Source organism: Passer montanus, unplaced genomic scaffold, assembly GCF_014805655.1.
Source record: "Passer montanus isolate IOZ18808 unplaced genomic scaffold, ASM1480565v1 scaffold43, whole genome shotgun sequence".
Taxonomy (NCBI): Eukaryota; Metazoa; Chordata; class Aves; order Passeriformes; family Passeridae; genus Passer; species Passer montanus.
This window is the reverse complement of record NW_024369151.1, coordinates 4,304,386-4,325,918: the sequence shown is the minus strand read 5'-3', so window position 1 is coordinate 4,325,918 and position 21,533 is coordinate 4,304,386. Positions and strand designations below refer to the sequence as shown.

Genomic DNA, 21,533 nt, shown 5'->3' with positions numbered 1-21,533 from the left:
GCATTTCACAGGGCTGGGCAGTAAGGAATTCAGGTGCTGCTGTGGGATTCCCATCTCCCACAATGCTGGGATGTGTTCAGTTATCGATGCAGGGCGACCCCAATGTAGGGAAATAATGTGCTCTGACTCCATGATTCAGAAGGCTGAACAATTGCTTTATTAAGCTAGGTTATATTACACTAATACTATATTAAAATTGTACTAAAAAGATACTAAAGATAAACCCATGACTGTCTGAGTCAGTCACAACACAGCTTTGACCCAATTGGCCAATTAATCTAAACAACCATCAGCAGAGTCCAATTAACAAATCACTCTTGGTAAACAATCTCTATAACACATTCCACATGTGCTAAACAACAAGAGCAGCAAGTGAAGATAAGCATTGTTTTCTCTTCTCTCTCTCTGTTCAGAGAATATGAATACCACATTCAGTCAGTTCCTCTGGGATGGGTAAAGGACAGGGTCCCTCTGCTTTCTTCACCCATCCACAGCAACCATCATCCCAATCATTTTGCAGCATTAAATAGGACAGTGACAGAGAATAAATCATAAATAGCAGCAGATATGGTATGAGGGGGAAAATAAGAGTCACAGGCAAGGGAGGAGAGATAAAAGATCCAATTTCAGCTGAGACTGAAATGGAACAAAGAGTCAATGAGATGGAGAGATACACGGGGGTTGTTCCAGATGGCCAATTCCAGTGATATGGAGCCTCTGGCACCATCAGCATCTTGTGATGAACTTGTGAACAAGAGGGTATCTCTTGTTTTTAGCTGAAGTGGGCAGAAAAATCCAGCAGACCTGTTTGTGCTCAGGAAATAGAGGAGCTCCCTCCTGAAATGTGTATTTTAGAGAGCAGAAAGTACTCTGGAGAGAAGGAGGCTGGAACATTTTCCCACCTCTCCAAAAACCCCATCACGTCATGTCTAGTTGTTTCTCCAGAGGTAAAACTTTCTTTTTCTCCTCGATCTTTCTCTGTGGACACCTTCCCTGTTTAGGTAACATTTTTGCCAAGCAGTTGGCAAAATTTGAGTCTGCATGTTTAGCTCTGCCCAGGAGAGAGGCCGAGGGGAGGAAGGTTGAATGCCACCAGTCAGACCCTCTGTGCAAGGACTGGAGCTGGGAGGAACATGGCAAAAACATGGCTAGAAGGGATGGTTGTCTCCATTTCTGTGCCATATGCAGCTCCAAGGGTGTCTTCAGGCTGAACTCACAGGACACCATGAAATCCTAAACCTCGGGGACACTAGGGTGATCTCTTTGCAGTCTGCATCTCTCAAGTCTTGACTGCTCCCAGAACCCAAGGAACAACTAAAATCCTAAATAATAATTTTTTCTGGTTCTATCTAGGCTGTTGGACTCTATACAGATGGAAATCAACAGCAGCTCTAAGCTGGGACTATCTAGAAGAAACACCAACAGATTTTTAATAGCAGCAGGGACTGTTGCAGTCATTTAACATGAAACTATTCTGTGTGTAGAACATTTATTTGTGGCATATGGCATGGATCTGGCCAGGAGAATTGCAACAGCTAATTATTAACAGTTATCCCACCCATCCCACCCCCAGGATAACCCATGGCTGACCAAGGGGCTCCTGTTTTGTCCCCTGCAAGCACCACGACTGCAGTGCAGCTCAGTCCCTGTCACCTTGGTCTCTGACTCTGCCTGTCATGCTCAGCACTCCCGCTGCAGTGAGCCACAGATATAATCTATGGAACACAAATATGATTTTATAATAAGTTTTCTATGCAGCCAGGATAAAATGCCAAACAGAATCAGAAAACAATCAGTCAGTGAAACTCAGCCCTGGTGATGAGTGCGCCGCTGGGCACGGTCCAGTGCTCTGGAAGATTGAGGCTTTAAATACAGGCACCCCCTGCCCTTCCAGAGACAGGGAAAAGTGGGGCAAGGAGAGATGGGCAGGGGAGGTGGGAATACCCAGAGATGTCTCCCGTTGGGGATAAGTTAAGCCAGGAACAGCATCAGAGCTGCGCTAAGACACTTCAGTGTCTCCCTGTACGTGGAGATGGGATTTGGCAGCAGCTGGGCTTTGGCAGTGGCAGTGGCAGGAGCAGGGGCTGGTGCAGGGACAGATCTTAGTGAGATAAACGTGCACTTGTTGTGGAGGCCTCTGGGTGTTGCTCTTGCACAGAGCCGGATAATTCCTTCCTCCCACAGTTTTAGGAGGCTCCATGCCCTCCATTAGGTTTCCAGGTGGGGAGAAGTTTATATCAGGTTCTATGTGCTTCCAAAGAATATGGTGTGTAGGACCCTCTGTCTGTCCTGCTCTGCACACTCAGGAGCTGGGGGAGAGAAAAACAAAAAGGAAGGCTGGGAATTATGAGGAGGGAAAATAACTCCACCAAAAACGCGGGGAAAGGAGAAAGCTGGACACCTTGGTGTGGAGGGAAGTGCTGAAACGCATCCCACTGGTTGGAGCATCACTACTCTTGGGATTTATCTTAGTCCAGAGAGGGGAGAGCTGTATGCCAAGGATAATGACCTAGCCCAAGGCAAGGAAGCATCTGTTCTCCTAGCACTTGCTCAGACACTGGGGATTGTGAGGTTTCCGGTCAGTAGGAGAAAAGATCAGGACCTCCTCTCTACCAGACTGCAAAGATATTGCTTTTTATTTTCTGTTCCTCTGGTATTTGTAAGAGTTGGGGCATTCACATGTGCTTTTTTCCTGTCTTCTTGAAGCACTCCACGCTTGAGTCATATAATTGTATAACTCACAACTTCCATTTAAAAAATAAGAATAGGCTGTCTTTTAGGATTGCGGAGGAAAGCCAGAAAATACAAGTCTTTAAGTCTCAAAACACAGAAGGCAAATAAAAAGCATTGCAGATATTGTTGTTTTGCTCAGTAGATAAATATATACATATGCATGTGCTTCTAAATTCTGGGGTTCAGTTCATTCTTTGGGAGCAGAGGCTCAGATGTGCAATAGTACATAATCCCTAACTCAGGTGTGTGTGTATCTGGAATTAGAATAGGAACTGATAATTTAACTTTGCCCAATCCTCCCCTCCTGAAACAGCCATGAGGGGAGGTTTTTCATGGAATGCCACAATATTTTGGGTTGGAAGAGCCCTTAAAGATCACCCAGTTCCAATCCTCTGCCACATGAAGGGACACCTTGGTCTCTCCTCAGCTTTTCTGCACCACCTGATGCACTCAGACTGAATTTTCATCTTCAGAAGGATCATGTATTTTAACTCAACACAAATTATGAAGTCTGCTGTGAAAGAGAGCAGCACAGGAGAGAGGGGAAGATCCAACCCTCCAGGAGGTCCCCTCAGGCTCAGCAAAGGATTCCCCCACCACTAGTGGGAGATGACAAGGGCCAGGGGTGTGCATCTGATCCCTCTCACTTTTGGACAGGTCCAACACCCTCCCTGTGGCATCACTCCAGCTCACTCCACTGCTTGTACATAGCTTTTGTGTCCTCTATAAAGGACTGGGATTTGGGAATCTGTGCAGTGGTGATTTTTAATAGCCATATTTCTGTCAGGATGTGAGGAAATGGCCTCAAGTTGCACCAGGGGATGTTTTAGGTCTTAGGAATTGTGCAACAGCAGGCATTGGAGGGGCTGCTTAGGAAACTGGTAGAGTTCCTGACCCTGAAAGGGTTCAGAAATTGTGTGGATATGGCACTTAAGGACATGGTTAATGTTGAATATGGTGCCACCACATTGCTGGGTGACTGTTGGACTGCATGGTCTCGGAGGTCCTTACCAAATTTAATGCTTTAGTGCTTCTGGCCCTGTTTCTGTTCTCTGTAACTGATGTGGGGCTGTGTTTGCACACAGAGTGAGGTGTGGATGTAGGGATGAACTGAGCCCTGGGCGGGCAAAGCAGAGCAGCAACTTCAGCCATGACCCCACCATCTACTCCCTTACCAAATTTAATGCTTTAGTGCTTCTGGCCCTGTTTCTGTTCTCTGTAACTGATGTGGGGCTGTGTTTGCACGCAGAGTGAGGTGTGGATGTAGGGATGAACTGAGCCCTGGGCGGGCAAAGCAGAGCAGCAACTTCAGCCATGACCCCATCTACTTTAGTCCTTGCTGGTGAAGTCCTTTGCCCTGTCTCTAATCTGTGTGGATTTTCGTCATGGTTATGCTATATTCTGGATCTCTTCCTTGGAAAAGTTGTTCATCTCCAGCTGCTTTAGCTTCTCCATCTACAGTGACACATTTGTTTAAAGGTGCTTTGAGATCCACATATCAAAGTCACAAATAACAGCTAAAGAAAACATGACTCATGATGGGGAAATTGCCAAGCATGTGCCTGAATAACCAAGTGCCTCAGAGCTTCACAAACAGATCCCAGGAAACAAAAGCATTTGCATTCACAAGTCCCTGTTCACTAGCTAGGACAGGACAAAAATAAAGCTTTTTCTTTATGAAGTGTTGCATAAAAAGCATGGTTATCTTTTCATTGCAGGCCACTTTGCAGCATGCAAAGAGATTGCCTTTCTTCATGAGTTTGTGAATTTTTATTTTATTGCAGTCTTTTTATTTCCTCCATCAAAACATGCCTGAGTTTGAAATGGCATGACTAGGAATGAAAATTAAATACATCAAAACTGATTTTTGTAGAAATGAGATTTTGGAGCAACCAGGGAATATTCAAGGCTTTCTCACAGCTTGTGTTCAGTTTTTTTGCTAAAGAGGGATGTAGTCTGAGGAAATGGGTCACCTTTTTCCTAGAGAAAATTTCTTCAGTTTTACTGTAATTCTGAAATGTCATAAGCTTTTGGGAACTTTTTTTTCTTTTTTAATCTTGAGCAAAGCACAAATGTCTCTGATTATGTATGACTCGAATTTTGCTGCAGCTCTACTCTGCAGCCTAATTTTGTTTAGCCCTTAACCTCTTATCTTATGCTATTTGCTAGTAATTTCAGGCCCAGTCACCATCTGAATCCTATACTGAGAGGGGACATTCTCTGCATACAGCCACTGTGGATGTTCCTGCTTGAATATTGAAAAGCAACCCTTGGCCAGTGGCCTGAGTGGAACCAAAGGGATGTGGAACCCCAGCTCTGAGGGTGAAGGCATGGAACTGAGGGACCATGAGGAGGAACCACTGTTTTCTCCTAAACCAGCTCAGAGGAAATAATGTCCCAACACTACGGAAATTAAGTGGGAAGGATCAAAGCAGGAGGGCTTTGTTTTACTACTTTAACATAGTTTTTGGTCACTTGCTCTCTCCTACCTCTGCCATGTACTCCCAGAAGGCCCCTTGCAATGGCTGAGATGATGGAGGATATGAGGGTATGAGGGTATGGGATATGGGATAATCCCATCCCCTGTGCCATTCTGTGCCTGGTGGCCATCTGCTGGATCTTTGTGAGCAGGCAGTGCTTAGTTTGCCTGTCCTGTTGCACCCCTGGAAGTCCTCTTCCCTGTAGATCCTCCTTGTGCAACCTTTCCATCTGAAGGGCATCAGGGCAGGGGCTGGACTCTCTTCACTGCCCTTTATCTGCACAAGCGCCCCCTCAGCTGCCCTGCAGTGAAAGATCTCTGGTGGGAACAGGTGACTTTGCCAACTGGTGGCCTTTAGGCATCCCAGCCACCCACCAGCTCCTGCCTGGAGTGCTCAGTGGTGTCTCCATCAGCTGAGGATGACTCAGGGCCCAGGGGTGGGCAGCAGGGGACACTTTCCCATCACTGCCTGCTCTGCCCACAAGCCTGGCAGCTGCGCCCAGGTGGCTCTGCCAGGAGAGCCTGGAGGGCTCAGCTGGGTAGAGGAGGCAGGAGCAGCTTTGTATTTAAACATCATCTTCTGTTCTTTTTTTTCCGCCTCTTAAATCAGTGAATTTGAGCCTTTGCCAAGTGAGCAGCACAACTGACCAGAGGAGGGGTGATAGCTCCATTTTCTAACAACAGCTCGAGTTTTGAAACATAGCTGCATGCTGTGTTGGAGAAAATTCAGTGCTTTTTCTTGAGGAAAAGGGCAATCAAGGCTAAATTTCTGATATTACTTTCCCAGTATTGACAAACGCCGTGCTTAAGCTGCCGGCAGTGCAGCAGCCAGGTACCCTTACCTGCAACGTGAGGAATTAAGGTTCAAGGGGACATTTCTCAGTTTTTTCATCTGAGCAAACTGTGAATCATGATAAGCACAGAGCAAAGTTTGGGGCTGTTGGTGTCACAGGCTGAGGTTATCAGCTTGCTACAGCTAAAATAAGGAAAAAAACCTGTGTGGTCTATCTTCAGGAAATGAAGCAAGGGTAATTTAATGAAATTATTTGTTCCAAACTGTGTTCTTGTTACAGCCCTTGATTGGTGCTGTTGTGCTTCTAGGAACACTGGCAGGCTCTGAGTCCCCGTGGTGAATTTTGGAGCAGAGTAGGCACCCTTGCTGACAGGATCCATGGGGTCACAAGGGCTCACGAGGACTTCACATGGGCCAGTCACCCCTGGGTGATTTATCTGCTACATAAATTAAATTCTCCCTGCCTGTCTTCCATTGCAAACACGGTTACAAAAGATTTAAATATTCTCATGTACTACTTAGCCACAAGAGGAGGGACTTCATCGAGGTGTAATCCTCTAATCTACTAGAGTCCCAATAAAGACATCAATGTGGAAAGGTCTGGTTTTTGGGTGTTTTGTGGATTTATTGTTTGTTTTGGGGTTTTTTTTTTTTTTTTTTTTGTGGGGTTATATTCGTGTGTTGTGTTAGTTTTGTTTGACTTTTTCTTTGTTTTGTTTGCGTTATTTGTAGTTTTTTCTTGTTTCCCCCCTCCCACCCCAAACCAATTGGTGCAGCACAGGACTGAATGGTTTGGGGCATTTTTTCTGTCTATGCCACATGTTCTATACAGTCCTATTTGTCTCAGCATCCTTGTGTCGTGGCTTCCCTTCCAATCTGTTGTTGGCTGATCTCTGCCCTCATCCCCCTGGATTTGTGTGCAAAGGAGTGTCCAATAAGGGAATTGAAAGAAGTCTAGAGAAGGGAACCTACAATCATGCCAGCTATCCCACCTTTCCTCAGTAATACCTCAAATTCCTTAAATGACTCAGATGTTTCCATCCATTGCTTCAAAATTGCTGTTCTTTGAAAGCTTCTTCTTGACAGCTCCTTGACATTCCAGGATCAGCTTGATTGTGAATTCTGGGTCAAACTTCTAGAGACAGAAATCCAGGAGGCTCTTCTATGGCAAATAATATTTGTGTCGTTGTTTTGGTAACCAGAGAACTCAAAATGCCTGATTCACAGATGAGTTTCTCTAGGCTATCTCAGGTATTTTAGTGGGAGAACTGTTCCTGCTGCCTGTCCCGTGATTTTTATCCTAATTCACAGAGAAGGACTGGGTGTCTCTGTGCTGTCCATCCCAGTGCTTGGAGCACAGCACCCTACAGCCTGTTGGAACAGCTTCCCCAGCAGCTTAACAAACCACGTGTGGTCTGGGTGAGCTTTCAGGGAGCAAACAGCTCCAGAGCAGAACGTTTGCTATTATTAATAGCATTTGTTAAGCTGTGGTGGTGCGAACAACGCTGGGAGCTCTTGGAGAGATGTCACTCCTGCTTCCAGCAGCTCCCATCAACCCCATGGGAATTGCAGTGGCTCAGAGGTGCTGCCAGCCCAGTGTGGAACAACTGAGATGGTGCCAGCAGTCATGGGGACCCTCACCAGCACATCTGGGGGTGGCCGAGGCTGATGGAGGCTGGTGTTGGGAAGGGTCTCTGCAGTGCTTGAGGTTTTTGGAAGGAAATCTGCACATATAACCTTGCAGGGAGAGCTGGGGGAATGAATGTCCACGAGCTCTTTCCACTGGAACTGATGGTGAGATGGAAGGGCGTTGCAGCAGCTGGCTCTGGTGGGATTTGGGAACAGATCCACTGAGGGCTGGTGAAGGCAGCTGTGTTGAAGAAGTTCAGAAGTTACTGTGTGTTATTGAGGATGCATAAATCCATGACCTGGAGGTGATCCCAACAGCTGAAATGGTAGAAATCTGCTCTGCCATGTTTTCATGTATTTGGATTTGAAGTCAGTGTTAAGAATTACAGCCACATCCTGGCCATGATCACATTTAATAATAAACAAACTTAATAATGATCAAATTTAATGACCTATCTTTTAACTTTTCTTACCTGTGCTGAATCACTCTGCTTTGAGTCTAATAATGAATTTTTTTAGCTTTTTTTTCCTAACCACTCAATCTTTTGGGCACCCAACCATTCCATGTTGCTTCCTAAGAGACCCAAATGCAGTCCTATCCTAAGAACAAGCACAAGACTTGGAATCATGTTTGTCTGACTGGATTTTAATTCAGTGCTGGCACAACCTGTTTACCAAGGGGCTTTCAAGGTCAGATGAAATTCCTCTAACTTTGAAGTTATTTTATTTCATTTTGATTCTTGCAACTGTCATGTTGTTCTGCACCCCTTTTTTACCTCCCACACCCCCTCTCTCCAAAAAAAACCTCAGCGCTTTCAACTCTGTAACAATTTAATATCTTTAAGAAAACGGATTAGAGATTAAAACAAAACTCCAGAGCAGGCTGAACTGCTTGCCCAAAAAAGGGGGAATATTTGAGGTTTCAGACACCTCAGCCAACACCAAGCACATGGCCAAAGGACAGACCAAGGTGAAAAGCAACAGGAGATTCTTCCTCTGTCCTTTGGAGCCAGGTGGAGGAGGAAGTAGTCCCACAGCATTGCTTGATTTCTGCCATAGGACTCTGCTGAATGATTCAAACTCTGATTGTCCTCCCCTTGGTTCAGTGCTACCCAGGTAAATGCCCTTATAGCAATAAAACTGCTGCAGACAGGAGAGCATTTATCAATAGATCAATAGTCAATTTATTTATCTCATTCACCTGCCAGCTGTCATAAGTGAGCCTGTCTACTTGCCTGGTTGTTATGCAAAATGCTGTTGGACTTTCAGCTTAAGTGGTTTCTGTTTCATACTTCTCTGGAATTAAATTTTTAGGGTTTTTTGTTGTTTTTCTGGTTTTTTTTTCCTTCCCTCTTTCATGGCAGAGTTTCAGCCTCTGTCTAATTTGGGACTAGTTTAAATCTACAGACTGGAGGTTTTTTAAATAGATTAGGGGGGATGAGTGCCAAACCCTCACAGGAAACTAATTCTTGCAGGTCCTTTGAAAAGCTCAGCTTTGAAGAGTGACTTCTTCATGCTGGCCTAGATAGGGAAGAGGCCAAGCTGCAGAGGAAAGTGCTAAAGGAATATTGCACTGCTCAGCCTGGGGCTGTCTGGCATTTTGAGGGCACAGACTGGAAATGAAATATCACTGACCCCACAATAATCACAGATACCCCGCACAGGCTCCTATAAAGCCTGATCTGGCAGAACAAGATAAGCATTATAGTGCTGTTGTCATGCTCAGCCCTGTCCCTTGGCATTGTTTGCAGGATCCAGGGCTCACAGGAACCTGGAAGAGCCATCATTCTGAGGACTGGAGATAATCAGGACTCTGTGCAGCCAGTGGCTGGGACAATTGGGCTGGAAAAAGGAAAGGCAGAGCAAAACAAAACCCCCAAACCAACAGCTCTGTTGGAGGAGCATCTGGAAGGGTTCTGGAAGATTTAGGGCTAACGCAGGACTTGCTTCTTACCCAGACAAGGCCTAAAATCTGTCTGGTTTGGTTCACACTCATTCTGACAGCTACTAATATTTGTCTGCAACACACACAGACATGCCCCAAAATGTCTCTCTTAATGATGGTGAAGTGCTTGAAGGAAAACAGGGGCAGAGACACCAAAATCCCAGGGAACATCCCTCTGACATCAGGGACTCCTGGTGACATCACAGTCAGTTATGTGGGCAATATGCCAAGGAGAGGGCATGAAATAATGTTTGTGTCGTGCTGTTACTGCAGAATGTGCTGCCTCCAGGAAGGCCCATCACCTTTGGGAGCAGCTGGTGACTTTCAAGATAAATTTTATTAAAAAAGTAAAGAGCCATGGAGCAGAAGGGAGCTGGTGCCTTGTCCTTGTCCAGTTCCCAGGGAGGGGTGGGGCTGCTCCTGTTTGAGTGTGCACTTGGTGGGATGCTCTGAAGGATGTACATCCAGCACCTGGAGGGGCTGGGCTGTTCTTCTCAGGCTTTGTTCAGTGCCTTCCTCCTCTGATTTTTTTTTTCCTTTTTAAAACTGTCTTGATCATTGTTTAATGCATTTAAATTATTTTTTTTTTCAAGCACCAGCCCCCAAGGTCTGTGCTGAACTTGTTTCCTCACTTACATGCTTTGGTTGTCTTGGCCATGTGGAGATAGGGAATTTAATTTGCTCTGATGGCCCCTCTCCCTCAGACTTCCCTCCCTGGGTAGAGATGCTCCTTCCCTTGGATCCTGCTGTCCTTTCTGACGATGCACAATGGGGCCTGCATGATGTACCTATTCCAGCCTCTTGACTTTTCCTCCCTCTTCTGTAGCTTTTTCCCCGTTTTTCTGTTTTCCTGGAGGGTCATAGTGCTAATGAGCACTGAGACATTCCTAGTGGTTCCTTCTGCCCCTGACATGCTGGCCTTGGTGGAACTCATTAATGCAGCTTGAAGGGGCAGTGTTTTCTCATCCTCAGCCATATTCAAATGAAGTGTGTCCCCTTGCTGTTACAGAGAGGAAAGCCCTCAATCTGTGCATGTGCCTCCCTGAGGCAGTACTTCACCCCTCATCCCTCTTCCCTCTCACCTCCTTTTCCCCTTCAGCACCTCCTACCCCTTTCAGCCCTTGAAGAAGCTCCTCTGTTTTCTCCAGAGGGCAGCTGCCCTGTGCTGGCCTGGAAGCATTTCCTGGCACAGCCAAAATTCCCTTGGGCTCTCAGCCCTGTTGAGACAGAGCACCAACAAGTGCCTCACCCCACTGCTCAGACCTTGGGTCAGAGTTTCTCCTTATCTCATCCCTGCCTCAGGGATGCTGACCCTTCCTCCTCCTTGCTGAGAACTTTCTCATCTTTCCACAGCCATTCAAAGCTCCCTGCTGGCAGAAGTTCAGGTCCTAGCTTGGGATTTCCCCTGAGGGTCAGAAGACTCTGTACTGATCACAGCTGTACCAATACTAGCTGTTCCATGGGGTGCCCCCTAATCCTGGTCGAATCTTTCTAACTTCTTCACTTGGAAAAGAAGTGATGCACAGGGAAATATTTCTCTTTTTAAAATGCCTCAGTAGCCGTAGAGACCTCAGCTCTGTGTCCCAGGTGGAGGCACAGAGACTGTGGTGCCACTGGTGGCTCAGAGAAGAGTGAAAGGCAGCCCAGGATGGTTTTGTGAGGAAAGGTTCCAGTACCTTTTGCACCCATTATCCACAAATCCAAGGCCTTGGTAAATCCTCCCAAGAGTCACAGGTGGAAGGATTCCATGGTGACAAACAGACAAGAGTATTGTTTACCTAAGCCAGCACCCTGAATTCATTTTGGTTGATTTTCTGCTTCTGCAGAAAATGCAATTAAATCTAGAATTGAAAGCTAATAGAAAACCTGTTCTTGGACGTGTTTCTTCAGAGACTTCAGGAGTTTCAGGCTGGAACATTCCCTAAGGCCAGATCTATGCTGTTCCCTGCAAATATAATTTTTTTTATAACCTCAATAATTCTAAATTATTTCAGTAGCCATATCTATTAATGTTAAGTCTATTTTCCAAAACTGTACCATAATCTTGGCCTCAGGTGCATCTGGCAGCAGAGGGTTCTGTAGGTTGCATGGAAGATTGCTGGGTTTGCTTTTCATGTAAAATATTGGAATTCAGACAGCCAAGTTTAAAATGTATTCTTTTTGGACATTAAAAAGGAAACTTAACAAGGCCATATAATTTTCTTGACTATTGAGGTTGGAGCAGATGACCCCACTGGTGTTCCCTTCCTTTGATTCCAATCCTAACGAATCAATAGCACAAAGAAATAAAACAGCCAAATGCTATGTAAAACCTATAAAAAAGCTTGAAAAATGTCACTAAGTAAATTCAAATAATGCATAACTTAGAGGGAATTGCAACTGGTTCATGGATATTCTATGAGCAGAATATAAACATCTAAGTTAGTTGCATAAATTATTCATCATAACATATTTGCTCAGCTTTTCTTGTCAGCTGAGAAAGCCACACATCCAAGCACAGGGAGAGTAGAGCAGAACTGGGCTTTCACCTCCTGATGTGCCCTGGGAGCAGGAAGCCCTGGGGAGGGATGGCATCAGTAACAGTTGGGTGGAAAAGTCCCCTTCACTGTCGTGCTTCAGAGGTGGATTCTGCTCAGGGCTCATCTACTGCATGGGTGGGGACTGGGATTGTCCCTTGGCAGCAGGAAAGGCTGAAGATATGATAGTGATTTCTTTTAAGCTCCTGCTTTGTCCTCCTGCCAGTGGTTCAAAGGGTGCTGTTGGACCTGATGTAAAAAATGAACCCACTTTTCCTTTGGACACATTGTTTATCAAAATGTCATTCTCCTTTCCTGCCTTCATTGCCCATCACTTCCCAGTTTGCCCTGTCCATCTCCACACCCTGAGTGGAGGCACTCCCAGGCTCTGGGTGCTGATAAACAATGTGTATCATGGAATCCTGGAGTGGTTTGAGGCAGAAGGGACCTTAAAGCCCATCCCATTCCACCCCCTGGCATGGGCAGGGACACTTTCCACTGTCCCAGGCTGCTCCAAGCCCTGTCCATGGACACTTCCAGGGATCCAGGGGCAGCCACAGCTTCCCTGGAGGAGAATAGGGATCAATACCTGACCAGCTGCACATTTCAACTCTTTGCTGCTGAATTATCTATTGCAAAGCAGCAAAGCCAAACTTCCTGTATTTTATTGGGAACGTGAAACATTCCCTGAGCCCTTTCTGAAAACCTGCTGGCTCTGGAGTGCTCTGGTCCCTCCTGACTTTATGGATACTGCAGGAAGCAGGAATCTGAATGTGTGCTTGAGTTTTAGAGGAAGCAGTAATCCTCTCTTTGGAGAGGAAGCACAGATGGCATTCTTCCTATGCTTGCTAGTTATGTTCTTTCTGATGGAACATGGGTGTGTCTATTTATTATAAGACCTTGCCTGTCTTTGAGCATCCAGCTCTGCCTCTTCCCATGCAGTGAAACTGCTGAAGGGACCATTCCTTCCTCAAAGGGGATTTCCTTGTGGAGCAAGGTCTGGGATTGGAACTCTAATCTGGGATGATTGGAGAAACCTCTCTGTGGTGTCAGAGAAAAACTATTTGTTTTTACTTTTTGAATTTTATCTATCATTAAAATCAACTTTTACACAATTCTGGGACAGCAGAGAACACCCTCTGCTCCATAAAGGGAATACATTGGTGATGTATTTGTTATCTGCAGACAACTTGGGAGCCAATGATCTGTTTCAATCACTCCTTGTGTTAAGAACCAGTTGTATGAGGGGTTTTTTTGCCTTTTGACTGAGGTTTGTCTAGGAAGGATGGATGTTTCTTCAGATTGCAAGGTTTGACACTAATGACTCTTGTAATGTAGTAGGAGGTGTGTTTTGTTTTGGCATTTTCACTTGGCTTGTGAAAGCAAGGAACTACAGAGGGGGCATTAGCTCAGGTGTAAGGAGATATTTTGAAGTAAATACCTGGCACTTTGCTACTTTGATGAATGTAACTGCTGTCAGGCAGCGTGGAGTGTTGTGAAGGGGCACAATCAAAATAAATACCTGCATAATTACATTAAGTCAAATAATCTAACACACACAGAGTGGACTGAGTACAGAATCAACCTGGGCAGAAAAAATCTGGTTTGTGATCCTGGCTTTGCTGCCGAGTCTCTGAATGTGCCTGTGTGTCAGGGTCTGTGCCACCCAGGTGGGGTTCTTGTGCTGGGAGGACACTCCCTGATGGGAAGTGCTGCCTCGGGGCCAGGGGTTGTCATTCCTGGTTTGGACTGGGTGTTATGGAGTATTCCACACCTAATACAGAGACAGATTTTAACCCAGGATCCTGCTGGGAATGCCAAGTCTGCCTGAAGGTTTGTAGTCAGTCTTTGCTGGGTTACAGGGTGAGCTGGGGGCCTGCAGAGGACCCCCGTCCCAGTTCATGCCTCAGAATTATACCTGTGCCATCTAAGCACCCAGTCCTCAAATCCAACCCCAAATCCTTAATTCTGATCAGTGGTCCCTTAACTTCTCATTGTTTTTACTGGGGCTGGCCTTCTTCTGAAGTGACTTCATTCTCTTGGAAGAGTCTCCTTGGTCCTTATCTTCATTCCACTTGTTTCTGCTGAATTCAGGTTGTTCTTTGTTAGCAGCACTAATTTTCTCAAAGTTTACTCTTGGTCAACTCTTGCACATGAAGGCTTCCTCTGCTTTAGCTGCTACTGCTGAGTCCCACTAATGCTAAACAAGATTATTCCCAGAGAACACCATTATTAAATTTCTTCTGTAACACTGGGATGAAGTTAATTTTTTTCCAAAGAAGCTGGTATGGAGCTGTGCTTTGGATTTTGCTGGAAACAGTGATGATAACACAGGTGTGTTGCCGAGCAGAGTTTCACAGGTCAGGGCTCTTCTGCCTCTCACCCCACCCCACCTGTGATGAGGTTGGGATGCACAAGGAGCTGTGGGGGGACAAAGCCTGGAGAGCTGACCCCAGCTGACTCCAGGGATATCCCACACCACGGGACATCATGCTCAGCTTGTAGGGCTGAGCAAAGAGGAGGAAAGGGGGATGTGAGGTGTGGAGAAGTTTGTCTTCCCCAGTCACTCTGATGAAGCCCTGGAGATGGCTGAACTCCAGACTGTGATGGGAAGTGAGGAATGAACTCCTTGTTTTGCTTTGCTTGCCTGTGCAGCTTTTGCTTTGTCTGCTGAACTGTTTATCTCAGCTCATGAGTTCTCTCACTTTGACCCTTCTGACTCTTCCTCTCTAGGGGGAGTGAGTGGCTGTGTGGGGCTGAGCTGCCAGCTGGGATTAAAACACAACACCTATAATCTAAATAAAATATTTATCTTATACCCAAGTTACAGGAATGGGTGGATAAAAAGTGACAGAGAAGCCCGTGAGCTGATGGTCTGGGAGATAGCTTAAGATAGAGCAGGTGCATTGTAGGAGAATGGGTATAAATAACATCCTCTCCTTTAAGGAAGGCTTTGCTCAATATTTTTTGAGAGACATTAATAGGTTTCTCATTTTTCAGGTGCTCAGCTGGTGATGTTTCAGAGGCCTGATTTTTAGATTGCAGGTGTGCAAGCTTTTCTCTAGGCATTTCCCTCTGTGTCATTTCAAAATGGATACCTGCAATAAAGAACTGCTTTTGCAAACATTAACTTTATTTTTTTCCCAGTTGCTCTCAGTTTAAAAGCATGGATTTGAGAATCACTTCGGGTTTTTTTTTTCCTAAAACAGGAACAAAACCTCCACTTTCATCCTGAACTCTGCTTATACCTGAATCCATGCTTTTACATGGTTTATCTCAAAAATTGTTTTCCAAAATGCTCTTTTACCAGACTCATGGTGCTGAAAGATGTTTGGAGAAAATATATTTTATTTAGCTTTGCTTTGCAAAAGTGTGTTAGGAAGGCTTGTGGCCATTAGAGATACAACAATGATCACTTTGGCTGGATCTGTGGTCTAGACCATTTGCTGACAGAGACCAGAATTTGCTGCTTTATGGAGAAGTGAAAGACCCCAAAGTGTGGGAGGGTGAAAGGACCAGCCTGCTTTTGTTTTAGGGAAGTCCAGCTCTCAGACAAACACCTCTGATGACTCCAAGTGCACCTCCCCACCATCCTGATCCTTGTAGTGTATGGTTATTGTACAGTAATGTCTTGCTTTTCCTCTTCTCCTCCCCTTCCCTCTGTCCAGCCTTGTGGCTTCATGTGTGTACCCACGTGGGGGTGTCCAACAGGATTGGCCCCTTCTCCATCCTCCTTTCCTACCCCCGGTGACTCTCCCTGCCCCTCCAGACTGGGAGCCTCACCCCTGTTGTGTTCCTGTGTTGTGGCACAGGGAGTTTGCCCGTTGGAAGGTGAGGAACACAGCCATCGAGAGGAGGGACCTGCTCCACAACCCACTGCCCCTGATGCCCGAGTTCCAGAGGAGCATCCGCCTGCTGGGCAGGAGACCCACCACGCAGCAGTTCATTGACACCATCATCAAAAAGTACGGCACCCACCTCCTCATCTCTGCCACCCTGGGAGGTAGGTGGCACCCGGGCTGGTTCTGGTCAGGGGGCTCTGGGGGGTGGTGAGGGCACTGGGCAGTGCTGGAAGTGTGTCCTGTCAGAACCTAAGACATCTCTCTGGATGCCCTGGATATCTCAAAGCCCTGGTAGGGGCTCAGAGACCCTAGCAAGAAGCCAGAGACACCTGGAAATTCAATCTTAATTCATAGAGCAAATTGCCCACCCTATATAAAGAATTACAGGCCACAAAAGTTTAAGTAGCATAGCAGTAGCAATCACAGGGTGAAAGGAAGAATTTTAGAGCACTGTACAGGGGGGTTTTGTATGTTGTACAAGGGGGTTTGGAATCCTGTACATGGGGGTCAGGAGTCCCAAGATGGAAGAATTTGGGCGTGCCCTGTCCTCCTTCTTTCTTCTCCTTGGCATCCATGTTCAAAATGATGTTGGCATGTGTAGATTGGTTCATGGTGAAAGTCCACTTACCAACAAAGGTGAAAAGTATTAGAAATAGAAGGTAAATATCTTATACGTAGTTTTCACTATAAAAGAGACAACCGCCCTGTGGGCGGGACAGAGTGCCCTTGGCTGTCTTGCTGATCAGACCTCAGCTGGACAGACAAAAAAACTTTGTAGATAAGAAACAATAAACTCAACTGAAGACTGAAAAGCAAGAGTCCAAACTCCTTCTTCAAAGCGCGGCCTGCCCAGAACCACCTTTTCCTGTGTTAGGGCAAAGACAAGTAACAGCCGACCCCAGCATGTCCAGTTTGGCATGCAGCTCCTGGGGTGAGCCCAGCAGGGGTTACAGCAGTGGTGAGGGGAGCAGGGCTTCTGTTGTGAGGGAAAGCTGGGGGAGCTGGGGCTGTTCAGTCTTCAGAAGAGATGACTGTCACTCTAGGACATGAAATAGAAAGACGTGGACACTGGATTCTCCAAGGTGAAAAAGATAGAAGTTTAATTCTGTCTCCAACTTAGATTTCCAAAAGTGACAGTAGATTGGAGGGTGAAATTTCCACCTCTCCAGTGACACTGGACAAACCAACAGTCCATCAAATTTCTCCTCCTCCAGAAAAGAATGAAAAACAATTAATTAATTACATAAAGTCCATGAGAAAGTTCATTACAAGAATGTATACATCAGAGGGCTTAGAAGAACTCAAAAGAACAGGGCGGCAAGATGACTGAGAGGAGACCTCATTAATGAGTATAATTATGTAAAGGGGGATGCCTAAAGCATGGATCAGGCTCATCTTGGTGGTGCCAGCCACGAAGACAAGAGGAACAGGCAGAAACTGATGCCCTGGAAGTTCCAGCTGAACGTGAGGAAGAATTTCTTGGGAGCATTGGAATAAATTGCCCAGAGAGGGTGTGGAGTCTCCTCACAGAAGATATTCCAGACCCAGCTGGATGCAGTCCTGTGCCTTGTGCTTTGGGATGACCCTGTAGAGCAGCGAGGCTGGACCAAGTACCCCACTGTGGTCCTTTCCAGTCTCAACCACCTTGTGGGGGCACAGGTCAGGCTGCAGCTCCCCCTCCCAAAGCCCATCCATGTTCCCAAAGCCCACCTGTGTCCCCAAAGCCCACCTGTGTCTCCATGGAGCCTTTGCAAATGAATTCAGAGTGTGAGGTGGGAGCTGTGCCCCTGTGCTGCTCTGACCACCGTGGCTGTCAGGAGGTACACGTCCCTCAGCTGGGGGACTGTCCTGCCAGCCCTGCACCACTGCCCTCATCTTCACAACAGAACGTGTTCAGCCCTCTTTTTCACAGGATGAAAACAAATGCAGGGGGGGAAAACATCCTTTCTTGCTGGAACTGGAGGAATTTTAAAGAGCTCCAGGAAAAGGGAGTTCAAGGAGTTGGGCAGGGAGCGTGAACAGAGGGGAAGAGATGGCCAGAAGGCTGAATGCATTAACATGGAGCAGACTTGTGGAAAAACAGCACTTCAGTAAAATTCAAAATGTATATGCAAGGGCTGCAGTGAGGTCTGTGTGTGTGCACAGAATGTGTCAGGGATGACATCAGAGAGAGCCCTGTAGGGCCATGAACTCCTGAGCAGACGCTGCTGGTGGTGCTGCAGGAACATTTTGAGTAGCTACTGTTGAACACTGGAGGGGTGAAAATCAGCAGCTCCTATTTATGTTTACTCCTGGTTCTTTTTTCCACTCTGTATTATTTTCATGGTTCTTTTCCCCCTTTGGGGTGTGCCTTTCTTTCATTTAAATGCTTTTCTTCCAAGAACAACTCTCTGTGAGAAAGATTCTGCAGTGGTAAAGGCTCAATTTTACTTCAAAATTTGTTGTTGTTGCTTCTTCTAAAGTACCTCACCTCCAGCCTTGCCACATTGCCACGTCTGTAGTGAACTTTGAGGAATTTCTGGCCATCTGTCTGTTCCCAGAGCATTCTGCAGACACTGGGATGAGATTAGATGTGTGCATATGATTCATGCACAAATTAGGTGGCAGGTAAATTGGCACAGTTCCCCTGATGTCCCATAGCCTCTGGTGTGGTGATGTCCTTCAAAGATCCTTGGGCTGCTCTTCCAGTCCAGGCACCCAAAGAAGTCCATTCCACCAGCAAGAAATGTGAGAGAAAGGAGGTTTCCAAGCATTGAAGAGCACAAGTGACTGCTTTCTTCAGGCCTTAATGAAGTCTGGGTAAAGATAAACTGCTTTTTATTGAGGAATTCACTTTTCAGGACCGTATTTTACAGAGCCCAAGACAGCCAAGTAGAGATTTTATTTTTATTTTTTGCTGGTTTACTTTTTTCCATTGACATTCCTCTTTTTCTTGCCACTCACATCCATGAAAATTCAAAATAAGAAAGACCTTTGATGGTAAAATATATTTTTAATTTTGCCTGGTTGCTGAGGTTGTAAATTATTCACAGGGGCTTGTTTCTTCTCCTGATTTTACAACACAACAACTTTAAATATGCAGAGACTTGTAATGAGAACTGGTGTTGGAGGGGAGCACTAAACACCCCACCAGCCCTGAGCATGGTGAGCAATGGTAGGGAGAAAAAGAGGATTTATCTTGGCAATGGCAGTCCCAGGGAAAATGCAGATGGAGCTGGGCATGCATTATGCACAGAGGACATGATCTGATCGCAGTCTGGGGGCTAAACAAGAGCCCTGGGACATAAAATCAGACATGTCCTGGCTCTCCCAGGAGCTGGTGTCTCCCCAGCAGAGCTCCAAGCAATTCTGCCCTGGCTTGTGGCTGTTTGTAGCTCAGCCTGGTGTCTGAGGAGGTGGCAGATAGTGACAAGCAGGCAGGAAATTGCTGCCTTTGAAATGCCAGCTGCTGCATGGCCCCCGGGAGGGTGGGACATGGAGCAGCACCTGAACTTAGCAATTTTCACACCTGGCCACAGGAGGAACAGCTCTGGTGGCTTTCAATCTACAGAGCAGCCAGGGCCCCCAGAGTCCCCTAAAATCCCAGCTCTGCTCCAGTCTGCTTCTGACAAAGGCACTGGGGAAGAGTCACTTTGAGGGCATCCATGCTCTGGGATGGAGCACACAGAGCTGAGAGCCAATTTTCAGGAAAATCCCTCAAGGAAAAACAACTTTGAACATATCATTCACTTAATTAAAGGAGAAATTAAGACTTAATAATGCAGGAAAATTCTGTTAACCTCTCTTGATCCAAGAGTTGCTTTCCCATGTGACCCCTCCGTGGGGATGCTGTGCTTTTCCAGCTCTGCACAGAGTTACACCAAAGAAGTTTCCAGCAGCAGTGTCCCTGCTCAGCACCCCTCAGTCCTAGGGACAGCACTGCTCCTTCAAGAAAAAGCATTATTGCTCATGGACTTCTCTGTTTTCTTCCTTTGAAGGGAAAAAATGACAAATTTTGTGGGGAAATCACCAATCCCCACTGCCCCAGAGCACAGGTTTCTCTTTGGTGTGTTTTTTAGTGCCATTTGTGTTGTGTAGGAACCAAATCCAAGAGGAGATCTGCTGGTGATCTGACAGCAGTGCTGCTGCCTGATGTGATTCCACCCAGGCTCCCTGCCTGCCCTCTGGCCCAGGATTCCTTTCTCAGCATTCCAGCCTCAGCATTCCTCTAGTGAAAATGAGACAGGCTGGAATGAAAATCTGACAGCAGTGCTGCTGCCTGATGTGATTCCACCCAGGCTCCCTGCCTGCCCTCTGGCCCAGGATTCCAGCTTCAGCATTCCACCTCAGCATTCCTCTAGTCAAAATGAGCCAGGCTGGAATGAAGAATCACTGATTTTTGTGCCTTGGCTGTTAATATGAGGCATGATTTTTTTCCAGGAAAAGTAGTTTTTTTCCCTAGTTATTGGTGCAATTGATGAAGAGTTGATGGCTGTGAATCACAGCTAAGGGGAGAATTATCCCAAATCTTCCTTCTCCTGCCACAGACTCACAAAATAGTGACGAAACATAATTTCTCATGTCTCTCTGCTGCATCTCCTTGCAGTTGAATGCTTCTGTTGCATGAGAGATCCAGAACTTCTGGCTCAAAAATACACTTTCCAACTGATCCAGCCTTTTCAGTGGCAAATTAGTTGATTCATGAAAACTGACAAAATTCCTTCAAATCCCCCTGAAAAACACACAGAGATGAAACTTGGAAATGCGTTGAGTGGTCAGTGCAGTGACCACTGTTCCTCACACTGATCACAGACATTTTATTTATCACCTGTGCCTTGCTGTCTGTTTGCTGTATTCAACTGTTGTGTCTCATCAGATACGGGGGGTTAAATCCTCTGGAAGATGGATTGAACTTTGTTTGTGTGGACAGAGCCTGATGTGGCAGAGCCTTGGTCCCTGCCAAGGTCTCTTCAAGCTCAACACATAAAAATGGTAATGGTGATAAAGGAAATCAAAGCTGGTCATTTTCCAGGGAGAGTGTTTTTGTGAGAGGTAACAATAATGACATTGTTACTACCACAGCTTTGATAGTGATGGAAGGCTAGTTTGCTATTTTTAACAAAATATTAAAGACAAAGTTTTACATGCCTAACTTCTCCACTTAGGTCCTGCAAACTTAATTAAAAGATTTCAACTGATCAATTCTTTTGATGAAAAGTACCTTCTTTCCACAAAAAAAAAGAAGAAAAAAAAGAATTTTTCATTTCAAAGCCAAAGGCTGAATACTCAATAAAACTATTGCTTGAAAAACTGAAATCTAATAAAAAATATTTTGATTTCCAGCCAGAATATTTTTGGTTTGTTTTCAGGCATTTGGCTTTCAGATAAAAGCTGGAAAATTTCCAGGGAAAGTGAGGGGGAGATCTTACTGGGATTTTGGCTTATTTTTTTCATATATGCAATAAAAGAAATAATTTGGATGAATCAAATTGTTTTACCTAATAAGAATTTTAAAGAAAAGTAAGCCCTTGCTCTCTTAAAAAAAATTATGCAAAGATGATGAAAAGCGAGATATTTTTTTGGCCTTGAAAGCAGTGGTACATATTTTTTGGACCAT

At 45.7% G+C, this 21,533-nt stretch overlaps 1 protein-coding gene across 2 annotated transcripts in view; it reads left to right on the top strand.

Annotated features, from left to right (window-relative positions):
• BRINP1 (BMP/retinoic acid inducible neural specific 1) overlaps window positions 1-21,533 on the top strand; it is an 89,708-nt gene that overhangs the window by 45,494 nt on the left and 22,681 nt on the right. For both annotated transcript variants that reach the window (XM_039720305.1, XM_039720307.1), the window contains exon 3: window positions 15,908-16,098. In XM_039720305.1, coding sequence (XP_039576239.1) covers window positions 15,908-16,098 — 191 coding nt within the window. The remainder of the gene's footprint in view (window positions 1-15,907; window positions 16,099-21,533) is intronic.